The sequence below is a fragment of the Salvelinus fontinalis genome, chromosome 22, assembly GCF_029448725.1.
Source record: "Salvelinus fontinalis isolate EN_2023a chromosome 22, ASM2944872v1, whole genome shotgun sequence".
NCBI classification, from domain to species: Eukaryota; Metazoa; Chordata; class Actinopteri; order Salmoniformes; family Salmonidae; genus Salvelinus; species Salvelinus fontinalis.
The window spans coordinates 27,045,405-27,073,234 of record NC_074686.1 but is presented as its reverse complement, the minus strand read 5'-3'; the positions used below and the strand labels follow the sequence as shown (position 1 = coordinate 27,073,234).

General features: G+C 44.2%; 1 protein-coding gene across 1 annotated transcript; it reads left to right on the top strand.

Annotated features, from left to right (window-relative positions):
* On the top strand, nt 1-27,830 carry LOC129820334 (collagen alpha-2(IX) chain-like). Its single transcript, XM_055877403.1, has 31 exons — nt 1-363; nt 2,385-2,459; nt 4,086-4,121; nt 4,294-4,356; nt 5,218-5,271; nt 5,360-5,395; nt 6,174-6,197; nt 6,556-6,609; nt 6,725-6,778; nt 7,659-7,709; nt 16,750-16,806; nt 17,432-17,485; nt 18,390-18,443; nt 18,932-18,985; nt 19,656-19,709; nt 19,805-19,858; nt 19,979-20,032; nt 20,817-20,870; nt 22,082-22,135; nt 22,950-22,994; nt 23,123-23,176; nt 23,815-23,868; nt 23,988-24,041; nt 24,167-24,322; nt 24,460-24,504; nt 24,690-24,722; nt 25,093-25,239; nt 25,450-25,504; nt 25,620-25,808; nt 25,926-26,003; nt 26,354-27,830. Exons 1-31 carry the CDS (start codon nt 292-294, stop codon nt 26,557-26,559), a joined length of 2,124 nt encoding a protein of 707 aa, XP_055733378.1. The 5' UTR covers nt 1-291; the 3' UTR covers nt 26,560-27,830.

The window sequence follows — 27,830 nt, the reverse complement described above, 5'->3', positions numbered from 1 at the left end:
CATGCATGTGTGTGTGTGTGAGGGGCTTTCAGGAGCTCCTGTGTTCACTGGGGCAGGCTGTAGGGCTGCGTTACACCTCTCTCTCATTCCATCTCTCCCTCCATCCAACCATTCCTCTACACCACTTTTACTGGGTGGAATTTTCGGGGCTGCGCACATAGCCCCCATCCCCCTTTGGATTCCCTACCGTTTCTGTCCCGGCTTGAAGGAGAAGACAGGGGAGAGCGAGAGAAAGCAAGAGAAGAGAGGATTTAGTGCTGAGGAGAGAGAGAGGGAGAGGAGAGAGGGATCATGACTGGACTCTCGGCTGTGTTGAAGAGCTGGGTCGTCCTGCAGACTCTGTGCCTGGCTCTGGCCCAAGTGGTGAGTGGAGTGGACAGGGGAGGTTAGGGGTGTACCCAGGCTGAGTTGCATCTGGCTGGGGTACGGTGGGATAGACGTCCCCTTGGAGATAGGGACTGGTGGTGAAGGTAGACGGGGACTATTGGGGGGACCACTGTGCTTGCTATGGTTTTGTTGTCACACTGGCTAGTTGTAGTTGGAAAAATTCATTTTGGAATTGGGTTGTTTCAGAAAAGTGAATGACCTCAATCTTGTTTCAGGGCTTGAGTGTTTCATCATAGTCATAACATTGTTGTACTGATGAGTCTAGAGCTGCATGAAGATCAGTTGTGTAATGTGTGTATTTGTGTGTGTTGTGTGATGTGGCATTGTACATACATATATAGTGTTTCTTCCTGCCATGGACTATGTGCCTTGATTCTGTGGATGAAGTTTCTACCTAAATACAGATGAAGAATTGGAATGTCTCCTTTTTCAAATGGATGGTTATTCCTGAAGAGCAGTTGGAGGGGATACAAAACCATTTCAAATTTTTGTCAAAAAGGAGATTCAGGACAGTCATCAAGGGAGAGCGGCACTCACACTGGAATTCGGCTGGACACACACACACACACACAGGCTGTGTATTCAAGACACCCATGTGCCTTTACTGCAAAGCACCCTATTCAAACACACACACACACACACACACACACACACACACACACACACACACACACACACACACACACACACACACACACACACACACACACACACACACACACACACACACACACACACACACACACACACACACACACACACACACACACACACACACACACAGAGAATGACCGATCTGAAGATGCCCTCCACCAAATCACACCTACATGCTATCCAACAAAAAGTTACCAGTGGATCTGTCTGAACAAACAGGACCATTGTATTGAATTCCCAACCTTATTTCTGAATGACGCAGAATTCTGGAATACAGCTCCACACAGTATGAGGATTCTGTGTTGTGACTGGATGAGACTGATTGAAATCGATTCAAGGAACTGCATTTCCAAAGGAAGGGGATGGGATGGGGGGAGTGCTTTGGTAAACATCTTTCCCCCCCCTACCTACTACCTTAGATTACCTGGTGACAAATATTTTAGTTTTACACCCATTTTTGGAAGCAATATACTTCTTACAGGATGTGAGATTTTTTACATTTCTATATGAAAAAACATTACCTCATTCATCAGTCATATTTCTTTTCATGAGCTCAGGATAATTGTATTACATTTCTTACATCGTTCCAAATACAGTCTCATAAAAAAGGGTTCCAAAAGGGTTCTTCGGCTGTCCTCATGGGAGAATCATTTTTGGCTCCAGCTAGAACCCTTTTTAGTTCCAGGTAGAATGCTTTTGGATTCCTTGTAGAACCTCTGTGGAAAGGGTTCTACATGGAAACAAAAAGGTGTTCTTCATGGAACCAAATAGGGTTCACAAAGGGTTCTCCTATGAGGACAGCCCAACAAACCTTTTAGATTGGAAGAGTGCAAGCTACCAGTGGTATTGGATTTGTATTGGCCTTACATGCTTTATCAAAATGTGATGGGTATGGGTGATGTTTCTAGGTGATTCATTCACTTCAAGTTTATGATGTAGTCTTGTTTCTAGAATTGTATTCACATGAGATATAACATTTAATTGTAGCTATCAATTGCCACTTGATAATGTGTGATTGTCTCATGTGACGTTGTTGTGCCTCATTTATCAATTAGGACTATCCAAACAGTAATGTCTCCATTATCAAAACTAGTCATGTCTCCATTATCAAAACTAGTCATGTCTCCATTATCAAAAGGCCTACAATAAAATGACACACACAATCCCAAAACGTGTGAAATGTTTTACTGCATTACAGTTATCTCACATGTTCTTTATAGTATGAAAAATAATATGTATCCAATTGGATGAATACCAAAAAGTGATACATTCAAAGGCCAGGTAATTATCTACAAAACCTCTGCACACTTCTAAACACTCCATTTTGTTTTCATTTTTTCCAGAGCGGTCCTCCAGGACCTCAGGGCAATCCCGGCCTGCCTGGGCCCTCTGGCACTCCCGGGTCCGATGGCATTGATGTGAGTATTACCTCCGCTTCGCCCTGAGCCAACAGGTTGTCACAAAGACGGGCATTGTACCCAATAGAGCGCTCTGAGGTAGTACCGTGGTTATACCACCAGGGGGCGGACGGAATGAAAACACAGCAGCACAAACGAGCTCTGTTTCCCGCAGCGAGAGGTCTTTGAGTTGGGGGCTTTATCTCCGTCCCAAGGGAAAGGTTTGGGATCACATCGCGGTAATGTGATACCTTTGAGGTATTCTCAGTCTAAACAAAACCATGTTCTGAAAACATGTTGAGAATACAGAATTACACCATGAATGGACAAGGGAAGAAACTAATGGTGAGGCCTATATGATCCAAAAAGATTGTGATGTTACAAGTTAGACATGCTTTTATCCAATGCAATTAGTTGAAGAGCCGTTTCTTCCCCAAAGCCAGGCAGATCTACTGTTAAAGATAATGGTTTAGGATTATGTCAATTTCCTTACTCAGTTGGACAGAGCGGCTCATTCTCTATCTAACTAATGGAAGGCTATGTACTGGCAGGTTGATGTTTGATGTGGACATGGATCACCTCTTGTGGGTTGGAACTTGGAATAGCTTTTGAGGGCTCCGGGGTCAGATATTTATCTGCTATGGTATGTGATGTCACCAAAGGGTGGGCTTTAATAAGAGTGCTGTGAAACACAATTCTGGCCAACTGTGATGCCGGCTGCATTTCATTCCAGAGAGGTTGTTCCATCCCATCTGCCCTTGTTCATTCTCCTTTGCAGACCTGAGTGGACTAGGGTAGGTGTCAGCAATAGCTCCAACTAGTTTCTGCCATATTTACCGATGCAGTCCTATCATGATTGGAAAGTTCCCTCACTCCACATTGAGGGCGGAGCAAACATGAGCTGTCAATCATGACTGGATCTTAAAAAAAAACATTTCCCCCCTCATCTCCACCTGACAAAATGACCCTTGCAGATCTGTATGGAACTGGATAGGTGTATACGCAATAATTTGATGTCACTACTAGATACTATGCATCTCAGTGGTCTAAAGTGGCTTCCTCTCCTTATCTGATCTTTCTTATTCCTGATCTGAAACACTGGCTAAATGAACGCAATATTGAGGGCGGGTTACACTTTATTTTAACAGTCCGTCATAAACCATTTCTAAGGCATTTACAAAAAAATTGCACACCATTTAGGGTTAGGTTAGGGTTATGTAAAGGTTAGGGTTAGGGTTAAATAACACTTTAGATTAGGGACTGCAAAAAGACTTTACTTATGATTAGTAAATAGTTGATAAATGTGGGAGTAATGAGTAATTAAAGATTGTTACTAGGGTGCCTACCAGGAATTAACTTTCACTTGTCTAGAATTTATAGGAAAAGTCTGTTCAGATTGAGGAAAGGAGATAAGGTAAAGAAGTCACTGTTTGGGAATGAGATATAGCCATAGTCTTCTGTTTGGGTCAGGGGAGGTTCCACCATTCCTTCCAGATCAACAAGGGGCTGTCATTAAGGAATGCTATGTCAAGGACTTCGTAATCTACATAAACTGACTTCCATGTCGTCAATCTCAGAAAGTAGTGAACATACAATACCAATTGTTAATATCATGTCTTTCTTTCTTGTTCCTCTCTCTCTTCACAGGGGGAGAAAGGACCTCCTGGTCCTCCTGGCCCAACAGTACGTTATGCGTATGTGTGTGTGTGTGCATATTCAAGGGTGTTTATTTGTGTGTGTGCGTGCGTTTGTGTGCATGTTCAATAGTGTTTGTGTGAGTGTGTGCACTTTACACTGACAATATCTCTGATGTGTGTGTGTGTATACCTGACTATGGCTGTGTCTCTGTTCTCAGGGCTTGAAGGGGGAGCCAGGTGAACATGGTCCAGATGGAGCTCCAGGAGAGAACGGCATTGACGTAAGTCTCCTGTCTATCAGCTGCTACGCTGTCTGTAAGAGACTGACAACAAGACAAAGAAAATGTGAAGTAGAAAGAGAGAGAAAGAAAGAGAGAGTTAAAAAATGGATGAGTTTGTGAGGGAAAAAGAGAGAAAGAGAGAGAGAAATTGATTATTTTTTGAGGGAGAAAGAGAGAGAGAGAAAGAGAGTGAGAAAGAGAAAATAGAGACAATGTTTGTGTGTTTGTGTAAACCTGTAGGAGTGAAAAGCATTGATGGAAGTCCTGATGCATTGATGTACTGTAACCTAGCTAGATAGACTGATCTTTATGTTGTTATGAAGGTGGCTGTTTTCAGGAAACTGCTTCTCTCTAAATAAGGTAACGGAAACACACTCTGCAGGTCTCACAGTCACATGCTGAGAAACATTCCACAGGGATTTACCCTGTAATCCGGCCCGGAATCTCAATCCTAGTTTTCCTGCCGATTACCTGGAAGTGTCAAATCCAATCAGACTACTGATAGTCTCAGTGCTGTAATGAGAATTCAGGTCTCATGTATAGTAGATGTCATAATCCCCAGGCTCTGGCAGGCACTAAAGGTGCAATCTGTCACCTTCATTTCAAAGTGCTTCCCCTGCACTTGTTTGTGAACTGTGGGTGTGAGTCCTGAAAAAGTAGCAGGCTGATCAATAAAAGTTTAGCATTAGAAGAGACAGAAGTCCCCTTACAGTGCTGTGTTATTAGAGCACATCATGAATACAAACCATTCTAATATTTACCACAACCTCATTATTGAAGTGCAGAACTGAAGTAACACTATTGGTGATCCAACCCGATCTCACTGACTGAACACAGCGCTCTATCTCTCTACGTCTCCAGGGTTTGATTGGAGCAAAGGGAGATCGGGGTCCTGTCGGGAACCCTGGACCTAAGGTAAGGACCATGGTGGGAGTCTACATTTGATGCAAACTATGAGAGAATAAACCCTCATGTTTTTGTTGTTTATTGTTGTTTTCTACAGGGCCAGCCTGGGCCTGGTGGTGAACCTGGACCAACTGTAAGTACTAACTCAACAGAACCTGAACACTGTTCAGTACAGACTACATATAGCCTGAACACTACAAATCCACTGGAACTAACCCTCCGTCATCAGTAGGGCCCAGAGTTTTACTCGACCACATGAACTAACTAGGATTACAGAGGTATGGGGGGGACGCTAGTCATAGGGGCTACATAACACTGGCACAACAGCTTTCAGCAGCTAACTGATTTACAATGTTATAACTAGTCTCGTCCAACAGCCGTGTACAGTGGGTCCAATACCTCTGATACGGGGTCAGATATTTGTTCATCCCACAATTTTTTTGGAGTCAGGGTAATCTGATCCTAGATCTGTGGTTAAGGCAGGTTGAGTAAGACTACATGTAGTTACAGTAAAGCACACTAGGTGGTGCTGTGTAGCTATATTTGACAGACTACTTGACAGAGTGTACTGTATTGACAGAGTGGAGTCAGTTAGTGATATGCTCGGATGAAGCATTGAATTAAATGAATTCCATTACTTATTATGACACATTAAACATTGAACACACATTGATTGCTTTCTCTTTGTTTGGGTTAGATTGATGAACACTGTCTGTCTAGTGTTCTGTCTCTGTAGACACATCTGCTCTTAATTGAATTAAAATAAGATAATTGTTGAAACAAATCATACATGAGTTATTATGCACATTTGTTTGTGATTATATGATTACAAAGACTTAACTAATCTAATCACAAACTTAACTAATCTCTCATTCCCCTTTCCCTTTCCTTCTCTCTCTCTCTCTCTGTAGGGACCCGGACTGCCTGGTCTGGCTGTAAGTAGCTATTTGTTAATTATATCCCTGTAATTAAAGACGACTTCCTCCCCAAAAAATAACTGGTCAGACACTACATATTACATTCTGAACTGAATTACATTGGCAGTGTATCCTCTTCTGGAACTAGTCAGACACTACATATTACATTCTGAACTGAATTACATTGGCAGTGTATCCTCTTCTGGAACTAGTCAGACTACATATTACATTCTGAACTGAATTACATTGGCAGTGTATCCTCTTCTGGAACTAGTCAGACTACATATTACATTCTGAACTGAATTACATTGGCAGTGTATCCTCTTCTGCCAGATGGATGAAGATCCCGTCTTTTTCTTTTCCTCTTTGTCTTTAGGGAGCCCCGGGCCCAATCGGCCTTCCCGGTAAAATTGGACAGACTGGATCTCAGGTAAGACCCTTCCCATTGTTGTCTTATGTCAGATAGCATACGTTACAGAATCTGTTAGCTACTCTTCATCTTCATCATGCCATTCCCACCATCCTCTTGCTCCCTCTTCTCTCAGGGCGTATTGGGAGCACCTGGACCTCCAGGAATTCCAGGACCCCCAGGAAAACCAGTAAGTTTACACCTAGAACCAGCAAGAAACCAGTAAAACAACATGTAGTACAAGTAAAAACCAGTAAGTACACACCTACCACCAAACCGGCAAACCAGCAAGTACAAACCTAGTAATAAAAACCAGTAAATTAAAACTTGTAGGAAACCAGTAAGATGTTGTGGGCTGTAATAAGTAATAAATAAAACGTGTAAGAAACCAATAACTTACCGCAAAAGAAAAACGTTTCGTTACAAGCAAGAAACCATTGTTCCAGAGATAACCCAATAATCCCAGTCCAGATGACCAGTACATTCTCACCAGTAAGTGTACCAGTACGCTCCCCAGAGCAGCTCAATGAAGCATAATTGTAGACAGCTGTGTGTGTCTCTTAGCTCCCCAGTTCTTCTACAATGTACACAGTGAGTGATTTCAGGTGGGAAGCAGCCTCACAGAGAGTGATGCTCCCAGCCATGGGGAGTCTATTTGTCTTGGTTTACCGGTGTTGCAGAGTAAATAAAGTCCCATTAGATCTGGCTCCCCTGTCTCATCTCACTGCTCCCTGAATACCTCAGCTGAGGGGGGCCATGTTGTACTGAAACTCAGTACACACACAGTCAGAACAGCTGCCTCAGCACTGTCTTAAACAATGATCTCCCTAGTCTTCCTCTTTCTCTCTCTCTCTCTCTCTCTCTCTCTCTCTCTCTCTCTCTCTCTCTCTCTCTCTCTCTCTCTCTCTCTCTCTCTCTCTCTCTCTCTCTCTCTCTCTCTCTCTCTCTCTCTCTCTCTCTCTCTCTCTCTCTCTCTCTCTCTCTCTCTTTCGCTCACTTCATCTGTCTTCCGTCTTCTTTGCATATTTCTCTATTCAAACATATATTGTTGTCACTCTCTCTTTCTCTAGGGACCTCCAGGGAAGTTCTTGGGAGGAGAGGAGGGCAGTGCAGACTTCCAGGTAAGATCCCTCCACACCTCCTCCTGTCGTTTGTCTTTTCTGTTTCTATCTGTACTACTCCAATGTACCTGTTCAACTCCACTGTACCTGTTCAACTCTACTGTATCTGTTCTACCCGGCTGTACCTGTTCAACTCCACTGTACCTGTTCAACTCCACTGTATCTGTTCTACTCCACTGTATCTGTTCTACCCGGCTGTACCTGTTCTACTCCACTGTACCTGTTCTACCCCACTGTACCTGTTCTACCCGGCTGTACCTGTTCTACTCCACTGTACATGTTCTACTCCACTGTATCTGTTCTACCCGGCTGTACCTGTTCTACTCCACTGTACCTGTTCTACCCCACTGTACCTGTTCTACCCCACTGTATCTGTTCTACCCGGCTGTACCTGTTCTACTCCACTGTACCTGTTCTACTCCACTGTATCTGTTCTACTCCACTGTATATGTTCTACTCCACTGTACCTGTTCTACTCCACTGTATCTGTTCTACTCCACTGTATATGTTCTACTCCACTGTATCTGTTCTACTCCACTGTACCTGTTCTACTCCACTGTATATGTTCTACTCCACTGTATCTGTTCTACTCCACTGTATATGTTCTATTCCACTGTACCTGTTCTACTCCACTGTACCTGTTCTACTCCACTGTATACGTTCTACCCCACTGTACCTGTTCTACTCCACTGTACCTGTTCTACTCCACTGTACCTGTTCTACTCCACTGTATCTGTTCTACCCCACTGTACCTGTTCTACTCCACTGTATCTGTTCTACTCCACTGTATCTGTTCTACTCCACTGTATATGTTCTACTCCACTGTATCTGTTCTACCCCACTGTATCTGTTCTACTCCACTGTATCTGTTCTACTCCACTGTATCTGTTCTACCCCACTGTATCTGTTCTACTCCACTGTACCTGTTCTACTCCACTGTACCTGTTTTACCCCACTGTATCTGTTCTACTCCACTGTATCTGTTCTACCCCACTGTATCTGTTCTACTCCAATGTATCTGTTCTACTCCACTGTATATGTTCTACTCCACTGTATCTGTTATACCCCACTGTATCTGTTCTACTCCACTGTATCTGTTCTACTCCACTGTATCTGTTCTACCCCACTGTATCTGTTCTACTCCACTGTACCTGTTCTACTCCACTGTACCTGTTCTACTCCACTGTATCTGTTCTACTCCACTGTATCTGTTCTACTCCACTGTATCTGTTCTACCCCACTGTATCTGTTCTACTCCACTGTATCTGTTATACTCCACTGTATCTGTTATACTCCACTGTATCTGTTCTACTCCACTGTACCTGTTCTACCCCACTGTATCTGTTCTACCCCACTGTATCTGTTCTACTCCACTGTATCTGTTCTACTCCACTGTATCTGTTCTACTCCACTGTACCTGTTTTACCCCACTGTATCTGTTCTACTCCACTGTACCTGTTCTACTCCACTGTATCTGTTCTACTCCACTGTACCTGTTCTACTCCACTGTATCTGTTCTACTCCACTGTATCTGTTCTACTCCACTGTATCTGTTCTACTCCACTGTACCTGTTCTACTCCACTGTATCTGTTCTACTCCACTGTACCTGTTCTACTCCACTATATCTGTTCTACTCCACTGTACCTGTTCTACTCCACTGTATATGTTCTACTCCACTGTACCTGTTCAACTCCACTGTATCTGTTCTACCCGGCTGTACCTGTTCAACTCCACTGTACCTGTTCAACTCCACTGTATCTGTTCTACTCCACTGTATCTGTTCTACCCGGCTGTACCTGTTCTACTCCACTGTACCTGTTCTACCCCACTGTACCTGTTCTACCCGGCTGTACCTGTTCTACTCCACTGTACATGTTCTACTCCACTGTATCTGTTCTACCCGGCTGTACCTGTTCTACTCCACTGTACCTGTTCTACCCCACTGTACCTGTTCTACCCCACTGTATCTGTTCTACCCGGCTGTACCTGTTCTACTCCACTGTACCTGTTCTACTCCACTGTATCTGTTCTACTCCACTGTATATGTTCTACTCCACTGTACCTGTTCTACTCCACTGTATCTGTTCTACTCCACTGTATATGTTCTACTCCACTGTATCTGTTCTACTCCACTGTACCTGTTCTACTCCACTGTATATGTTCTACTCCACTGTATCTGTTCTACTCCACTGTATATGTTCTATTCCACTGTACCTGTTCTACTCCACTGTACCTGTTCTACTCCACTGTATACGTTCTACCCCACTGTACCTGTTCTACTCCACTGTACCTGTTCTACCCCACTGTACCTGTTCTACTCCACTGTATCTGTTCTACCCCACTGTACCTGTTCTACTCCACTGTATCTGTTCTACTCCACTGTATCTGTTCTACTCCACTGTATATGTTCTACTCCACTGTATCTGTTCTACCCCACTGTATCTGTTCTACTCCACTGTATCTGTTCTACTCCACTGTATCTGTTCTACCCCACTGTATCTGTTCTACTCCACTGTACCTGTTCTACTCCACTGTACCTGTTTTACCCCACTGTATCTGTTCTACTCCACTGTATCTGTTCTACCCCACTGTATCTGTTCTACTCCAATGTATCTGTTCTACTCCACTGTATATGTTCTACTCCACTGTATCTGTTATACCCCACTGTATCTGTTCTACTCCACTGTATCTGTTCTACTCCACTGTATCTGTTCTACCCCACTGTATCTGTTCTACTCCACTGTACCTGTTCTACTCCACTGTACCTGTTCTACTCCACTGTATCTGTTCTACTCCACTGTATCTGTTCTACTCCACTGTATCTGTTCTACCCCACTGTATCTGTTCTACTCCACTGTATCTGTTATACTCCACTGTATCTGTTATACTCCACTGTATCTGTTCTACTCCACTGTACCTGTTCTACCCCACTGTATCTGTTCTACCCCACTGTATCTGTTCTACTCCACTGTATCTGTTCTACTCCACTGTATCTGTTCTACTCCACTGTACCTGTTTTACCCCACTGTATCTGTTCTACTCCACTGTACCTGTTCTACTCCACTGTATCTGTTCTACTCCACTGTACCTGTTCTACTCCACTGTATCTGTTCTACTCCACTGTATCTGTTCTACTCCACTGTATCTGTTCTACTCCACTGTACCTGTTCTACTCCACTGTATCTGTTCTACTCCACTGTACCTGTTCTACTCCACTATATCTGTTCTACTCCACTGTACCTGTTCTACTCCACTGTATATGTTCTACTCCACTGTACCTGTTCAACTCCACTGTATCTGTTCTACCCGGCTGTACCTGTTCAACTCCACTGTACCTGTTCAACTCCACTGTATCTGTTCTACTCCACTGTATCTGTTCTACCCGGCTGTACCTGTTCTACTCCACTGTACCTGTTCTACCCCACTGTACCTGTTCTACCCGGCTGTACCTGTTCTACTCCACTGTACATGTTCTACTCCACTGTATCTGTTCTACCCGGCTGTACCTGTTCTACTCCACTGTACCTGTTCTACCCCACTGTACCTGTTCTACCCCACTGTATCTGTTCTACCCGGCTGTACCTGTTCTACTCCACTGTACCTGTTCTACTCCACTGTATCTGTTCTACTCCACTGTATATGTTCTACTCCACTGTACCTGTTCTACTCCACTGTATCTGTTCTACTCCACTGTATATGATCTACTCCACTGTATCAGTTCTACTCCACTGTACCTGTTCTACTCCACTGTATATGTTCTACTCCACTGTATCTGTTCTACTCCACTGTATATGTTCTATTCCACTGTACCTGTTCTACTCCACTGTACCTGTTCTACTCCACTGTATATGTTCTACCCCACTGTACCTGTTCTACTCCACTGTACCTGTTCTACCCCACTGTACCTGTTCTACTCCACTGTATCTGTTCTACCCCACTGTACCTGTTCTACTCCACTGTATCTGTTCTACTCCACTGTATCTGTTCTACTCCACTGTATCTGTTCTACCCCACTGTATCTGTTCTACTCCACTGTATCTGTTCTACTCCACTGTATATGTTCTACTCCACTGTATCTGTTCTACCCCACTGTATCTGTTCTACTCCACTGTATCTGTTCTACTCCACTGTATCTGTTCTACCCCACTGTATCTGTTCTACTCCACTGTACCTGTTCTACTCCACTGTACCTGTTTTACCCCACTGTATCTGTTCTACTCCACTGTATCTGTTCTACCCCACTGTATCTGTTCTACTCCAATGTATCTGTTCTACTCCACTGTATATGTTCTACTCCACTGTATCTGTTATACCCCACTGTATCTGTTCTACTCCACTGTATCTGTTCTACTCCACTGTATCTGTTCTACCCCACTGTATCTGTTCTACTCCACTGTACCTGTTCTACTCCACTGTACCTGTTCTACTCCACTGTATCTGTTCTACTCCACTGTATCTGTTCTACTCCACTGTATCTGTTCTACCCCACTGTATCTGTTCTACTCCACTGTATCTGTTATACTCCACTGTATCTGTTCTACTCCACTGTACCTGTTCTACCCCACTATATCTGTTCTACCCCACTGTATCTGTTCTACTCCACTGTATCTGTTCTACTCCACTGTATCTGTTCTACTCCACTGTACCTGTTTTACCCCACTGTATCTGTTCTACTCCACTGTACCTGTTCTACTCCACTGTATCTGTTCTACTCCACTGTACCTGTTCTACTCCACTGTATCTGTTCTACTCCACTGTATCTGTTCTACTCCACTGTACCTGTTCTACTCCACTGTATCTGTTCTACTCCACTGTACCTGTTCTACTCCACTATATCTGTTCTACTCCACTGTACCTGTTCTACTCCACTGTATATGTTCTACTCCACTGTACCTGTTCAACCCCACTGTATCTGTTCTACTCCACTGTATCTGTTCTACTCCACTGTATCTGTTCTACTCCACTGTATATGTTCTACTCCACTGTACCTGTTCTACTCCACTGTACCTGTTCTACTCCACTGTATCTGTTCTAATCCACTGTACCTGTTCTACCCCACTGTATCTGTTCTACTCCACTGTACCTGTTCTACTCCACTGTATCTGTTCTACTCCACTGTATCTGTTCTACTCCACTGTATCTGTTCTATCCCACTGTACCTGTTCTACTCCACTGTATCTGTTCTACCCCACTGTATCTGTTCTACTCCACTGTACCTGTTCTACTCCACTGTATCTGTTCTACTCCACTGTATCTGTTCTACTCCACTGTATCTGTTCTACTCCACTGTACCTGTTCTACTCCACTGTACCTGTTCTACTCCACTGTATCTGTTCTACTCCACTGTACCTGTTCTACCCCACTGTATCTGTGCTACTCCACTGTATCTGTTCTACTCCACTGTATCTGTTCTACTCCACTGTATCTGTTCTACCCCACTGTATCTGTTCTACTCCACTGTATCTGTTCTACTCCACTGTATCTGTTCTACTCCACTGTACCTGTTCTACCCCACTGTATCTGTTCTACCCCACTGTATCTGTTCTACTCCACTGTATCTGTTCTACTCCACTGTATCTGTTCTACTCCACTGTATCTGTTCTACTCCACTGTATCTGTTATACTCCACTGTATCTGTTCTACCCCACTGTACCTGTTCTACTCCACTGTATCTGTTCTACTCCACTGTATCTGTTCTACTCCACTGTATCTGTTCTACCCCACTATATCTGTTCAACTCCAATGTACCTGTTCTACTCCACTGTACCTGTTCTACTCCACTGTACCTGTTCTATCCCACTGTATCTGTTCTACTCCACTGTACCTGTTCTACTCCACTGTATCTGTTCTACTCCACTGTACCTGTTCTATCCCACTGTATCTGTTCTACTCCACTGTACCTGTTCTACTCCACTGTATCTGTTATACTCCACTGTATCTGTTCTACCCCACTGTATCTGTTCTACTCCAATGTATCTGTTCTACTCCACTGTATATGTTCTACTCCACTGTATCTGTTATACCCCACTGTATCTGTTCTACTCCACTGTATCTGTTCTACTCCACTGTATCTGTTCTACCCCACTGTATCTGTTCTACTCCACTGTACCTGTTCTACTCCACTGTACCTGTTCTACTCCACTGTATCTGTTCTACTCCACTGTATCTGTTCTACTCCACTGTATCTGTTCTACCCCACTGTATCTGTTCTACTCCACTGTATCTGTTATACTCCACTGTATCTGTTCTACTCCACTGTACCTGTTCTACCCCACTATATCTGTTCTACCCCACTGTATCTGTTCTACTCCACTGTATCTGTTCTACTCCACTGTATCTGTTCTACTCCACTGTACCTGTTTTACCCCACTGTATCTGTTCTACTCCACTGTACCTGTTCTACTCCACTGTATCTGTTCTACTCCACTGTACCTGTTCTACTCCACTGTATCTGTTCTACTCCACTGTATCTGTTCTACTCCACTGTACCTGTTCTACTCCACTGTATCTGTTCTACTCCACTGTACCTGTTCTACTCCACTATATCTGTTCTACTCCACTGTACCTGTTCTACTCCACTGTATATGTTCTACTCCACTGTACCTGTTCTACCCCACTGTATCTGTTCTACCCCACTGTATCTGTTCTACTCCACTGTATCTGTTCTACTCCACTGTATATGTTCTACTCCACTGTACCTGTTCTACTCCACTGTACCTGTTCTACTCCACTGTATCTGTTCTAATCCACTGTACCTGTTCTACCCCACTGTATCTGTTCTACTCCACTGTACCTGTTCTACTCCACTGTATCTGTTCTACTCCACTGTATCTGTTCTACTCCACTGTATCTGTTCTATCCCACTGTACCTGTTCTACTCCACTGTATCTGTTCTACCCCACTGTATCTGTTCTACTCCACTGTACCTGTTCTACTCCACTGTATCTGTTCTACTCCACTGTATCTGTTCTACTCCACTGTATCTGTTCTACTCCACTGTACCTGTTCTACTCCACTGTACCTGTTCTACTCCACTGTATCTGTTCTACTCCACTGTACCTGTTCTACCCCACTGTATCTGTGCTACTCCACTGTATCTGTTCTACTCCACTGTACCTGTTCTACTCCACTGTATCTGTTCTACTCCACTGTATCTGTTCTACTCCACTGTATCTGTTCTACCCCACTGTATCTGTTCTACTCCACTGTATCTGTTCTACTCCACTGTATCTGTTCTACTCCACTGTACCTGTTCAACTCCACTGTATCTGTTCTACCCCACTGTATCTGTTCTACTCCACTGTATCTGTTCTACTCCACTGTATCTGTTCTACTCCACTGTATCTGTTCTACTCCACTGTATCTGTTCTACTCCACTGTATCTGTTATACTCCACTGTATCTGTTCTACCCCACTGTACCTGTTCTACTCCACTGTATCTGTTCTACTCCACTGTATCTGTTCTACTCCACTGTATCTGTTCTACCCCACTATATCTGTTCAACTCCAATGTACCTGTTCTACTCCACTGTACCTGTTCTACTCCACTGTACCTGTTCTATCCCACTGTATCTGTTCTACTCCACTGTACCTGTTCTACTCCACTGTATCTGTTCTACTCCACTGTACCTGTTCTATCCCACTGTATCTGTTCTACTCCACTGTACCTGTTCTACTCCACTGTATCTGTTATACTCCACTGTATCTGTTCTACCCCACTGTACCTGTTCTACTCCACTGTATCTGTTCTACTCCACTGTATCTGTTCTACTCCACTGTATCTGTTCTACCCCACTGTATCTGTTCAACTCCAATGTCCCTGTTCTACTCCACTGTACCTGTTCTACTCCACTGTACCTGTTCTATCCCACTGTATCTGTTCTACTCCACTGTACCTGTTCTACTCCACTGTATCTGTTCTACTCCACTGTATCTGTTCTACTCCACTGTATCTGTTCTACTCCACTGTATATGTTCTACTCCACTGTACCTGTTTTTTCCCACTGTATCTGTTCTACTCCACTGTACCTGTTCTACTCCACTGTATCTGTTCTACTCCACTGTATCTGTTCTACTCCACTGTATCTGTTCTACACCACTGTACCTGTTCTACTCCACTGTATCTGTTATACTCCACTGTACCTGTTCAACTCCAATGTATCTGTTCTACTCCACTGTACCTGTTCTACTAAACTCCAAGCCCAAAGCATGTAGGATCCATCCTCAATGACAGAGTTCCTGGCAGTCTGGTCATAGCTTGTGTTGCCTCTGATACAGGATATAGACAGAGATCTTTCTGGTTTGGTGGCACTAAACCCTACAGAAAAAGTACAAGTCCTAAGCCAAGTCCTATACTGAGTGCCCAACAAAGGGGAACTGGTTATAGGGGAGCTGGTTATAGGGGAGCTGGTTATAGGGGAGCCGGTTATAGGGGAGCTGGTTACAGGGGAGGGGTTTGTGTGGCAGTGTCAGCTCTAGTGACAGGAGGAACTAGAGTCCTCTAGAGTCCTCATCAATTCCTCTCTCCTTTTTTCTCCTCCTCCCTCGCTCTCATTAGAGAGGGGTCCTGTCACAGAAGATTCACACTCTTTCTCTCATAAACTCTCTCTCTCCCTCCCTCTCTCTCCTTTCATCTGACACCGAAAGAGGATTCACAGCCTCCCTCAATCCCCTCTCACTTCCTTCATCCATGCACACCCCCCCCCCCCCCCCCTCTTCATCCATGTCCATCATACTGTAATGTTGCTTTGTTCACTTTTGGCCGAGGAGGAGATTCAATTATACTTAGACTTTTGACTTTGGTGTTCTCCTCACTCTTCCTCCTCCCCATAGACTCTTAGAAAAAACATTTTGTGTTCCGGATAGAACCCTTCTGGGGTGCAAAAATTGACCGTTTTGGTGTACCTTCCGTCCTCTCTTTCTCTCTCAACAACCTCTTTCTTTCTTTCCTTCTTTCTTTCTGTCTTTCTTTCTTTCTTTCTGTCTTTCTTTCTTTCTCTCTCTCTCTCTCTCTCTCTCTCTCTCTCTCTCTCGCTACAGTGTCCAATCAACTGCCCAGCAGGGCCTAAGGGTCCCCAGGGACTGCAGGGGGTCAAGGTAAGTGAGTCATCATCAGGAGAAAAACAAGATATTTTCCCATCAAAAATCAAAATAAGGTTATTCTGTATTCTGTGTACAGTATTCCTGTCAGTGACGCTGTCATTTATTGGCTGAATAATTAGTTCATTGATTTAAACATCTATCTCTATTTATTAGGGATCCCCATTAGCTGTTGCCAAGGCAGCAGCTACTCTTCCTGGGGTGCAAACATTACATATAAAACAAAAGATAAATCAGTCCATAATATAACATTATTACACAACTACATATCTACAATACAAAATGTAATATCACCATACAACAATATTACAAGGTATGTGTGTGTGTAGCGTGCGTGTGCTAGCTGTTGTGTGTGTATGTGTGTGTCTGTACCTTTGTGTGTGTCTCTTCACAGTCCCCACTGTTCCATAAGGTCTATTCTTATCTGTTTTTTCAATCTGATTCTACTGCTTGCATTATTTACCTGATGTGGAATAGAGTTCCATGTAGTCATGGCTCTATGTAATACTGTGCGCCTCCCATAGTCTGTTCTGGACTTGGCATGTCTTGTGGGGTATGCATGGACATCTATTACTGTGATAAGGATGTTATAACAGTAAACTAACCTAATATTCTCTTTTAGGGACACAAAGGTCGTGCTGGTGTGCTGGGAGAGCCTGGCAGCATTGGGAAACTCGTGAGTCTTATCGAGTCTGTTTATCTGTTTATTGACGTCCCAGCGTTTCTGTGTTTTGTGGGTCTCTGTCTAATCATTGACACCTGCAAGTGCATCCACAACAAAGTTTAATAGGCTACAGATGCATGGTCCTGGATCTATCTGAATCATTTATATCTTACAATCATTTTGGGGTGCAAAAAGCAGTCTTTTCACACAGTAACAAACACACACACACACACACACACACACACACACACACACACACACACACACACACACACACACACACACACACACACACACACACACACACACACACACACACACACACACACACACACACACACACCAGTAGAAGAAGCAGGCTTAGCGCTAATGAAGCCCCCTGAGGCACATGACTGGCACTAATCTGGGTGAGATTAGTCAGGCCTGGCCCGGGCAGCCAGGCAGCACGCAGCGAGTTCAGATGAAAGGGATGGTTGAGAGCCAGGTACATGTGGAGTGGATAAGAGAGTAGGAGTTAGAGCGGCCTACTCAGCCTGGTGCTTTAAGCAGAGCTAATGAGCCCCCAGTGGGACCTGAGACACTCCTCCAGAGTAGGAAGGTTTAGCACCTGATCTGCACTCTGTCTGTCTCAGTCTGGCACTGCACTGCTGATCACTGCTCAGTGACTGAGTCAGAGGCACTAACATGAACACACACAGAGAACACTTCATTCTACTGGCCAGTTTCAGTTAGCTTCTATTTGCTAAGGAGTTATGTGGAAGAGATAATCAGCTGGCACCATTACATACATGAAACACTTTGAGATGTTATTGTCACACTTTTTATTTCTATCGCTCTCCTTCACCCTCTCTCTCTCTCTCTCTCTCTCTCTCTCTCTCTCTCTCTCTCTCTCTCTCTCTCTCTCTCTCTCTCTCAGGGTACAAAGGGAGAGGTCGGCGTCTCTGGGGAACAGGGAATCCCAGGACCCCCGGTAATGACCTTCATCTACCTATGACTGAACTTACACACACAATGTTTATTTTTTGTATATATATTTTGTTACCCCTTTTTCTCCCCAATTTCGTGGTATCCAATTAGTAGTTACAGTCTTGTCTCATCGCTGCAACTCCCGTACACTGTGCCCGGCCCGCCACAGGAGTCGCTAGTGCGCGATGGGACAAGGACATCCCTGCCGGCCAAACCCTCCCCTAACCCAGACGATGCTGGGCCAATTGTGCGCCGCCCCATGGGTCTCCCAGTCGCGACTGACTGCGACAGAGCCTGGACTCGAACCCAGAATCTCTAGTGGCACAGCTAACACTGCGATGTATAGATACACAATGTTATGAAAACATTATAGTACAGCAATATGGTCAGAGCCCAGACATTGTGAGAATGAAATACAGATATGATGCCACTTTTACATATGCAACATCGACACAATGTCCTTTATTTCAACTCTCTTTTTCTCCATGTCAGGGTCCTATGGGATTGAGGGGTTACCCAGGAATGATGGGCCCCAAGGCAGAGGCGGTAAGTTACAACACACCTCTCTACCTCCTTTAACCACACTCTCTCCATCCACCACACTTTACACACCTCATATGGAGGGAATCCCAAACTCTCTCTCTCTCTCTCTCTCTCTCTCTCTCTCTCTCTCTCTCTCTCTCTCTCTCTCTCTCTCTCTCTCTCCCCTCTCTCTCTCTCTCTCCTCTCTCTCTCTCCTCTCTCTCTCTCTCTCTCTCTCTCTCTCTCTCTCTCTCTCTCTCTCTCTCTCTATCTCTCTCTCTCTCTCTCTGTGTCTGTCTTTCCCCCCCCCCCTTCTCTCTCTTTCTCTGGGTGTTGTCTGGGGCCACTGTTCCTCCATCTATAGTTAATGATCCAGGAGAGTCATCCATCTTAGCATTAGCTGTGTTAGTCAAGTTAGCGCCCAGGCCCAGCTAGGTGCCAAGCAGAATGGCTGGCTGTTTGTGTATATCTCATCTTTGTCAAAAGTACTAATCGCTACCTGATAATCATCCTTTTATCACAGTGGTTAGCATGTTAGTGCTCATTAGCATGTACATAGATACTGAAGGAGATACATAAATATAAATAAGAGTCGAAACATACAAGGCATTTATTACTATGCGTGACCATTAATCTACTTCCTGAAATGCAAACGAGCAGGAAGTGACTCATTATCATTTCCTGTATCTCGCAGGGACCTCGTGGTTACAAGGGCATCAACGGACCAGTTGGCCAACCTGGACCCCCAGTAAGTATCTCGGTCTTGGAAACTGGTATTTCCCATTGTGAGTTGATGGGTTTAATTGATAAATCTGATCAGAAGTGTTTGTCTCTCCCCGGTAGGGTGAGGAGGGACCCCAGGGACCACCTGGAGAGGCTGGGAAGAAAGGAGATTTGGTGAGTGTTTTATCTACCAGCTATCCATCTTCTCATCAGTAGCTAACTTACTCACACGGATGAAGATGATGATAATGAACATGATGTTGATGAAGATTATGATAATAATCTTTTCTACAGGGTGGCCGAGGTATCAAGGGCCCACAGGGAGCTGTTGGCAAGAAGGGAGAGAACGTGAGTGAACACCCTGACTTCCCCCCCTTCTATTTAATATTCTAGTCTGGTATCTACTATTACTACAATGTAACACAGTCTACTGTTCATATTCTATTCTGGTATCTACTATTACTACAATGTAACACAGTCTACTGTTCATATTTTATTCTGGTATCTACTATTACTACAATGTAACACAGTCTACTGTTCATATTCTAGTCTAGTATCTACTATTACTACAATGTAACACAGTCTACTGTTCATATTCTATTCTGGTATCTACTATTACTACAATACAACACAGTCTACTGTTCATATTCTAGTCTAGTATCTACTATTACTACAATGCAACACAGTCTACTGTTCATATTCTAATCTGGTATCTACTATTGCTACAATGTAACACAGTCTACTGTTAAAATTCTAGCCTGGTATCTACTATTACTACAATGTAACACAGTCTACTGTTCATATTCTAGTCTGGTATCTACTATTACTACAATGTAACACAGTCTACTGTCCATATTCTAGTCTGGTATCTACTATTACTACAATACAACACAGTCTACTGTTTATATTCTAGTCTGGGGACTACTATTACTACAATGTAACACAGTCTACTGTCCATATTCTAGTCTGGTATCTACTATTACTACAATGTAACACAGTCTGCTGTTCACTTTTCTAGTCTGGTATCTACTATTACTACAATGCAACACAGTCTACTGTGTCGGAGTTATTAACTGTGTTGGAGATATGGTTAGCTGTACAGTATTATGGTAACTTCTGTCTGGTGTTTCAGGGTCTGCCTGGTATTGATGGAAAGGACGGCACTCCTGGCATCCCTGGAATCAAGGTAAGGCCTGGCGTAGATGTAATCTATGCACCTATAGCTGTAGTTGTAGCTGTCCCTGGATCTTACTTGGATTAATCTACGCCAGGTATCATCACCATTATCATCATCACTATTATCATCATCACCATTATCATCATCAACATTACTAGAGACAGCAGGAGCGGTAGAGATACTCTTAATGATCGGCTATGAAAAGCCAACTGACATTTACTCCTGAGGTGCTGACTTGCTGCACCCTCGACAACTACTGTGATTATTATTATTTGACCATGCTGGTCATTTATGAACATTTGAACGTCTTGGCCATGTTCTGTTATAATCTCCACCCGGCACAGCCAGAAGAGAACTGGCCACCCCTCATAGCCTGGTTCCTCTTTAGGTTTCTTTCTAGGTTTTGGCCTTTCTAGGGAGTTTTTCCTAGCCACCGTGATTCTACACCTGCATTGCTTGCTTTTTGTGGTTTTAGGCTGGGTTTCTGTACAGCACTTTGAGATATCAACTGATGTAAGAAGGGCTATATAAATACATTTGATTTGATTTGATTTGGCGGTGATGAATATGGGGATGATGATAAAGATGATCATAATAATGATGATGATAATGGTGATGTAATGGTAGTGATAATACTGCTGCTGGTGGTGGTGATGATAATGGTGGTGATGATAATGGTGGGGATAATGATAACGACAACAATGATAATAGTGATGATGAAGACAGTGTTGGTAATGGTGATAATGATAATGGTGATGATGACGATGAGAAAGGTCATGTTGATAATGTTGATGATGATAATGTCGATGATGGCAATGATAAAGGTGATGTTGATAATGGTGATGTTGATAATGGTGATGGTGATAAAGGTGATGGCGATAATGGTGATGTTGATAATGGTGATGTTATAATGGTGATGTTGATAATGGTGATGTTGATAATGGTGATGTTAATAATGGTGATGTTGATAATGGTGATGTTAATAATAGTGATGTTAATAATAGTGATGTTGATAATGGTGATGGTGATACAGGTGGATGTTGATAATGGTGATGTTAATAATGGTGACGTTGATAATGGAGACGTTGATAATGGTGATGTTAATAATAGTGATGTTGATAATGGTGATGTTAATAATGGTGATGGTGATAATGGTGATGATGATAATGATAATAATGATGATGTTGATGATGATGAGTCTCTTCTTCCTCTCTCTGCAGGGTGCCCCAGGGCAGGCTGGGAGGCCTGGTGGTCCCGGTCACCAGGGAACAGCAGTGAGTAGCAAGTTTGGTATCCAAAAGCTGTGTGTGTGTTAATGTGTGTGTGTTCGTGTGCCCATCGTTATGATTGTGAGAAGGAAAGAGAGAGAGAGAGAGATTGACCTCAGTTAGTCCATGTAAACAAACCCAGCTCACCCAGAACAGGTAAAGGGTGAGTCTCCTCACCTCCATAAGTCACCCCCCACATGCACAGAACAAAAAAAACAGACAGACAAAAACGAGCTGGGAATTATCTGTGTTTTCTGGGCAAGCGTCCAGCTTGACCCTTAGACTCAAGCCTTTTTGGAATTTAAACCACCTTGAAATTGCTGCATCTCTCCACCGGCGGGTGATTCATCATAATCAAATGTTTGTGTGTGTGTGTGAGAGAGAGATAGAGGTAATGGAGCTTGGGAGTTCTATGATACACACCATCAAAGTTTAACAAAGTAGCAAACTTTTAAAACTGGCACATAGATTATCATCCACCCAGCGATGGCAGTAGCCACACACACACGCACGCACGCACGCACGCACGCACTCACGCACGCACGCACGCACGCACGCACGCACGCACGCACGCACACACACACACACACACACACACACACACACACACACACACACACACACACACACACACACACACACACACACACATACACACACACACACACACACACACACACTGTCTGGCCTCTGCTGTGACACCAACATCACTGAAAAGCTTGAAGACAGTCACTTGTAAAGTAGACACATAGAATTAGGGGTCACTTAGAAGTTCTTTATTTGACCTTTGACCTTCTCTTTGACCTTGTCTCTCTGATAGGGTTTGCCTGGCAGCCCCGGAACCAAGGGTGGACCTGGAGGCAAGGTAAGGCTATGACCAACCATCATCTTTCATTGTACTTCTGCATCACCACAATAAAGAAAATAGGAAGGACATTTAACATGCTTAGACTCCCTCAACTGATAACCACTTCCTGTTCTGTTTCCCTTCAGGGAGAGCCTGGTCCCAGAGGCCATGTTGGAATGTCTGGTGCCCCAGGACCTCAGGTAGGTCACCTCACTTGCTCATGTGTTTGTTTGTTTTTCACACACCAGAATGCAGATTTTTATCGTGGCTGTTGCTGATATGAGGATCTTAACTCTCTCGCTCTCTCTCTCTCTCTCTCTCTCTCTCTCTCTCTCTCTCTCTCTCTCTCTCTCTCTCTCTCTCTCTCTCTCTCTCTCTCCCTCCCTCTCGCTCTCGCTCTCGCTCTCTTTCTCTCTCTCTCTCTCTCCCCCTCCCTCTCTCCCTCTCTCTCTCTCTCTCTCTCTCTCTCGCTCTCTCGCTCTCTTGCTCTCGCTCTCTCTCTCTCTGTCTTTCTCTCTAATGAGAAGGTGTTGTCTGGGGCCACTGTTCCTCCTTCTGTAGTTAGAGATGCAGGAGAGCCATCCTTCTTAGCGTTAACATTAGCTGTGTTAGCCAGTTAGAGCCCAGGCCTGTCTACATGCCAAGCATAATGGCTGGCTGTTTGTGTTGAGCTCATAAGACAGAAGTGCTAATCGCTATGTACTAACCATTATTTTTCTCTCTCTCTCTCTCTCTCTCTCTCTCTCTCTCTCTCTCTCTCTCTCTCTCTCTCTCTCTCTCTCTCTCTCTCTCTCTCTCTCTCTCTCTCTCTCTCTCTCTCTCTCTCTCTCTCTCTCAGGGTGAGCCTGGTCTTCCTGGTGAAGCTGGTATGGAGGGTGTTCCTGGTCCTAAGGTATCTTCTCCCACAATCCATCATTATAACAAGTCACCATCACTACAACAAGTCACCATCACTATAACTCTCTCTCTCTGATCCCTCTCTTTCTCCTCCTCTCTCCTTCTCTCCCTCAGGGTGACAGAGGCCAGAGGGGAGCTGTAGGGCCACATGGTTTTGTCGGCAAGGCAGTAAGTCACTTCTGCACAGCTCAGCACAACATACAGTTTAGNAATCCTGCAGCCGTTCTCTCGCACAGAGCCTAAGCAATATAAATGATAGTACTAGAGTCATCATCTCCCATGTCTTTAGATGAAACTACATCTTTCTTACTGTGCGCTGTGTCTCCTGCAGTCCTTGGCCAGATCAATATATTGTCTTTGCTCTTTATTATAATGTATTATGTATTTACTGTGTGACTTGTCTGTCTTCACAGGGATTCCAAGGAAAAGTTGGGGCGAAGGGAGACTTTGTGAGTAGCAGTAAGCCTGTTACTTAAACCAACGGCGTGGCCGCATGCTGAAGTATCCACAATGACTGCTATAGCAATACGCAATGGCCAATGATCAATTGATTTAACTTGTTCTTTCTCGTTCTCTCATCTTTCAGGGGGATCCTGGTGTAGAAGGCTTGGCTGGGGAGAAAGGAGAGACGGTGAGTGGCTTTATCAGGATGAGATGGGGGAGAAAATGCGTCATATCTTCAAATTCTTGAAGAGGAATGATTGAATCTAAGGGGAAAATTCAAACTTCCTAACTGTAGAGCCACAGTTAGCATTTCAGACTGGAGTGGACTGACCTGTCTGTATGTCTTTCTCTCTCTTTCTCGTCCTCTGACAGGGTTTGGGTGGTGAGCCTGGACCCAAAGGACAGGTAAGGACATCACTGGGGTCACATCCAATCACACCTCATTGATAGCAGATGGAAGCCAGTCAAAGATAGTCAAAGCTAATCAAAGCTAGTTGAAGCTAATCGAAGCTAGTGGAAGCTATTCAAAACTATTCAATACTAGTTGAAGCAAATCGAAGCTAGTTAAAACTTGTCAAATCTAGTCAATGCAAGTTAAACCTAGTTGGAACTAGTTAAAGCTAGTTGAAGCTAGTCAATGACATTTGAAGCTAGTTGAAGCTAGTCGAAGGTAAGTCGAAGTTAGTTGAAATTAGTTGAAGCTACTTAATGCTAATCAAATGCTATCTTAGCATCAAACAGTGCTGGATCTCATCTGTTCCTCTTTCCTCCACAGCAAGGAGTGAGGGGAGAGCTAGGTTTCAACGGCCCCACAGGAGACTCAGGTAAACCAGGAGACCAGGGACCAGGAGGACTGCCCGGGCCTCGTGGCCTCAACGGAGAGAGAGGACTGCCAGGCATGCCAGGAATCGTGGGGGCAGCGGTGAGTCCTAACGAGCAGGGGAAAAAAGCAGGGATTAGTGAGATTGTGGTGTGATTATACTGACGAGAGAATGCTAGTGGCTGACTTATTGATTGATGATTGGTTGGTATGTTTTCTTTCCTCTCCTCTACCTTCCTTTCCTCTATCCATCATTTACCATCCTGTCATCCATCTTTCCCCCTCTCTCTCCCTCTCCTTGCTCCTCTACAGGGACGGGATGCATCTGACCAGCACATCATTGAGGTGGTTCTGAAGATGCTGCAAGGTAAGCGATCACAACATTATAAATCTGCTGAGTCTACTGAGTCTACCGTATCTGGGTAAAACATTGACTGTATATGTACTATAGCTAATATACATCCTCTATTCTCCTCATCCAGAGCGTCTGGCGGCTGTAGCGGTGAGCGCTAGGCGTGCCGTACTGGGTGGAGCCGGTGTCATGGGTCCCCCTGGTCCTCCTGGACCCCCAGGAGCTCCTGGTGGTCAGGGCCCACACGGCCTCACCGGCGCCCGTGGCATCCCTGGAATGTTTGGAGCCTCCGGCCAGATTGGCAACACCGGACTGAAAGGTAGACACTGAAATTGGTGACGTTCCAGATAAAATGAGACACTGATCACTCAAAAAGTAATATAACTTAGAAAAGATCCCTAACCCCTCTCCACCCCTCCATCTTTCTCTTGTTCAGGAAAGAGAGGAGCAAAGGGAGACCGAGGAAATTCTGGCAAACCACATCCTGGCCAGCCAGGACCCCCTGGAATACCAGGTGAGACACCACATGCACTCTCCTAACACACGCACACACACACACACACACACACACACACACACACACACACACACACACACACACACACACACACACACACACACACACACACACACACACACACACACACACACACACACACACACACACACACACACACACACACACACGCACACACACCCCCACACACACACACTTAGAAGTGACCTCCCTCTACACACCTATCCAGTTATTAACAAGGTGTACCAACTTACCTGAGGAAGTTACAGTGTAAAACTAAAACTCTCTTCAAAGGAATGTAGTAAATTAAAAGGCAATCTCTTTCTCTCTCTCCTCTACCTCCTCAGGTCCTCCTGGTATTGACGGCGTGGCTCGAAACGGTAAGCCTGGCGAGCGAGGCCCCCAGGGTTCGGCAGGAGAGGCTGGTCATCCCGGTAAGGCGGGCCCCACTGGTCTTCCAGGGTTCTGTGAGGCTGCAGCCTGCCTAGCTGCCTCGGCCTACACCTCCCCCAGACTACAGGACTCCGCCAGGGTCAAGGGCCCCGGAGTCTAACATGAGACCTCTCCATCAAGAGCCTCACAACACCAGGAGGGAGAGAGAGAGACAGACAGAAGAGAGAGAGGAGGGATAGAGGAGAGAGAAAGAGAGAGACCACTCTCCTTCATTGGATACCATTGATAGCGAGAAGTGGGGGCAATACGATCGTGAATAATGTTGTTCCCTGACCCCTAAACTGACGACCTTCAGTTCTACTGTTTAGAGACTCTGTTTGCAACACATACCCGCCCACCCATTTTAAATCGCCATGATGACAGCCACTCACAGCCAATAACACCCCTCTGAATTTATCATCTCTGGTCAGGGATTGGCAGATGTAAATGTCAGTCACGTCCAACTGCCCCACCCCCACCACAGAGGGAGAGAGAATGAGAGAGAGACGTAGTGACATCTGAATATCATATCCAGTGACATTATTGATGATGTCATCATCAGCCGTAACCCCTGGACTGGGAGGAGCAGAGATATACTTTGAGTCCAGTGATTGGTGTTTTTGTTTTGTACCGTGGTCACTTTAAATTGGATTGATTTATTTCTGAAATATTAATATTTAAATATATGTTTTGAAGCAAATAATGCAAGCATATGCCCACCTCCACTCCCCACCAAACAAGAAGTGCCTTACAAGTGTACACAAAGGTACCAATAAAATATTAAAATCAAAATCCACACTCCATACCGTACCTTTGGAAGGTGTATTGCTAAACCTGTCACCTGTATGCTTGAGTGAAATAGTGAAACCTGATTTTTTGCCTCACATGTACAGTGCCACCCCCGTCTACTTTCGCCTCATTTAGAAACAAATGATTTCTTTAGATTTGATCTCTTCCTGTAGTTGCCTGGCAACAGCATATCCTGATGGGCACTCCCATCTATCTCCCATAATTCAGTGCTGTAAATCTTTGTAAATGTGTGTTGATTTTATGTAGAGAAAAAAAAGAGGATGGGTTAGAATATGAACCGACCAAAACAACCCGTGTTAATGAACTTAATCAGCAATAAAGTTTCAAAGTTCAAATGACTGCTTTTCCAAACAGATCAGTTACACAAATCAATATTTATATGCCACTGTCAACTAACTTCCATGGAGTCAATCAATGTCAACATTCTAACAACACACAGAACTGATTCTTTTCATTAACAGAAGCGATTCTATTTGTTGTTCTTTATATGATTAATCTGTAAAGACTTAGGTTAGATTTTTTCCCCTGGTTGTTCAGGTCAACCAATTCCATACCAATAAAGAAGAACGTTTTGTAAAAACA

Coding starts and splice junctions, on each gene's coding strand:
- LOC129820334 (XM_055877403.1), top strand. CDS start 292: ATGACTGGACTCTCGGCTGTGTTGAAGAGCTGGGTCGTCCTGCAGACT. Junction 6,779..7,658: donor CAGGACCCCCAGGAAAACCA/GTAAGTTTACAC, acceptor CTCTTTCTCTAG/GGACCTCCAGGGAAGTTCTT. Junction 24,723..25,092: donor AGCCTGGACCCAAAGGACAG/GTAAGGACATCA, acceptor TTTCCTCCACAG/CAAGGAGTGAGGGGAGAGCT.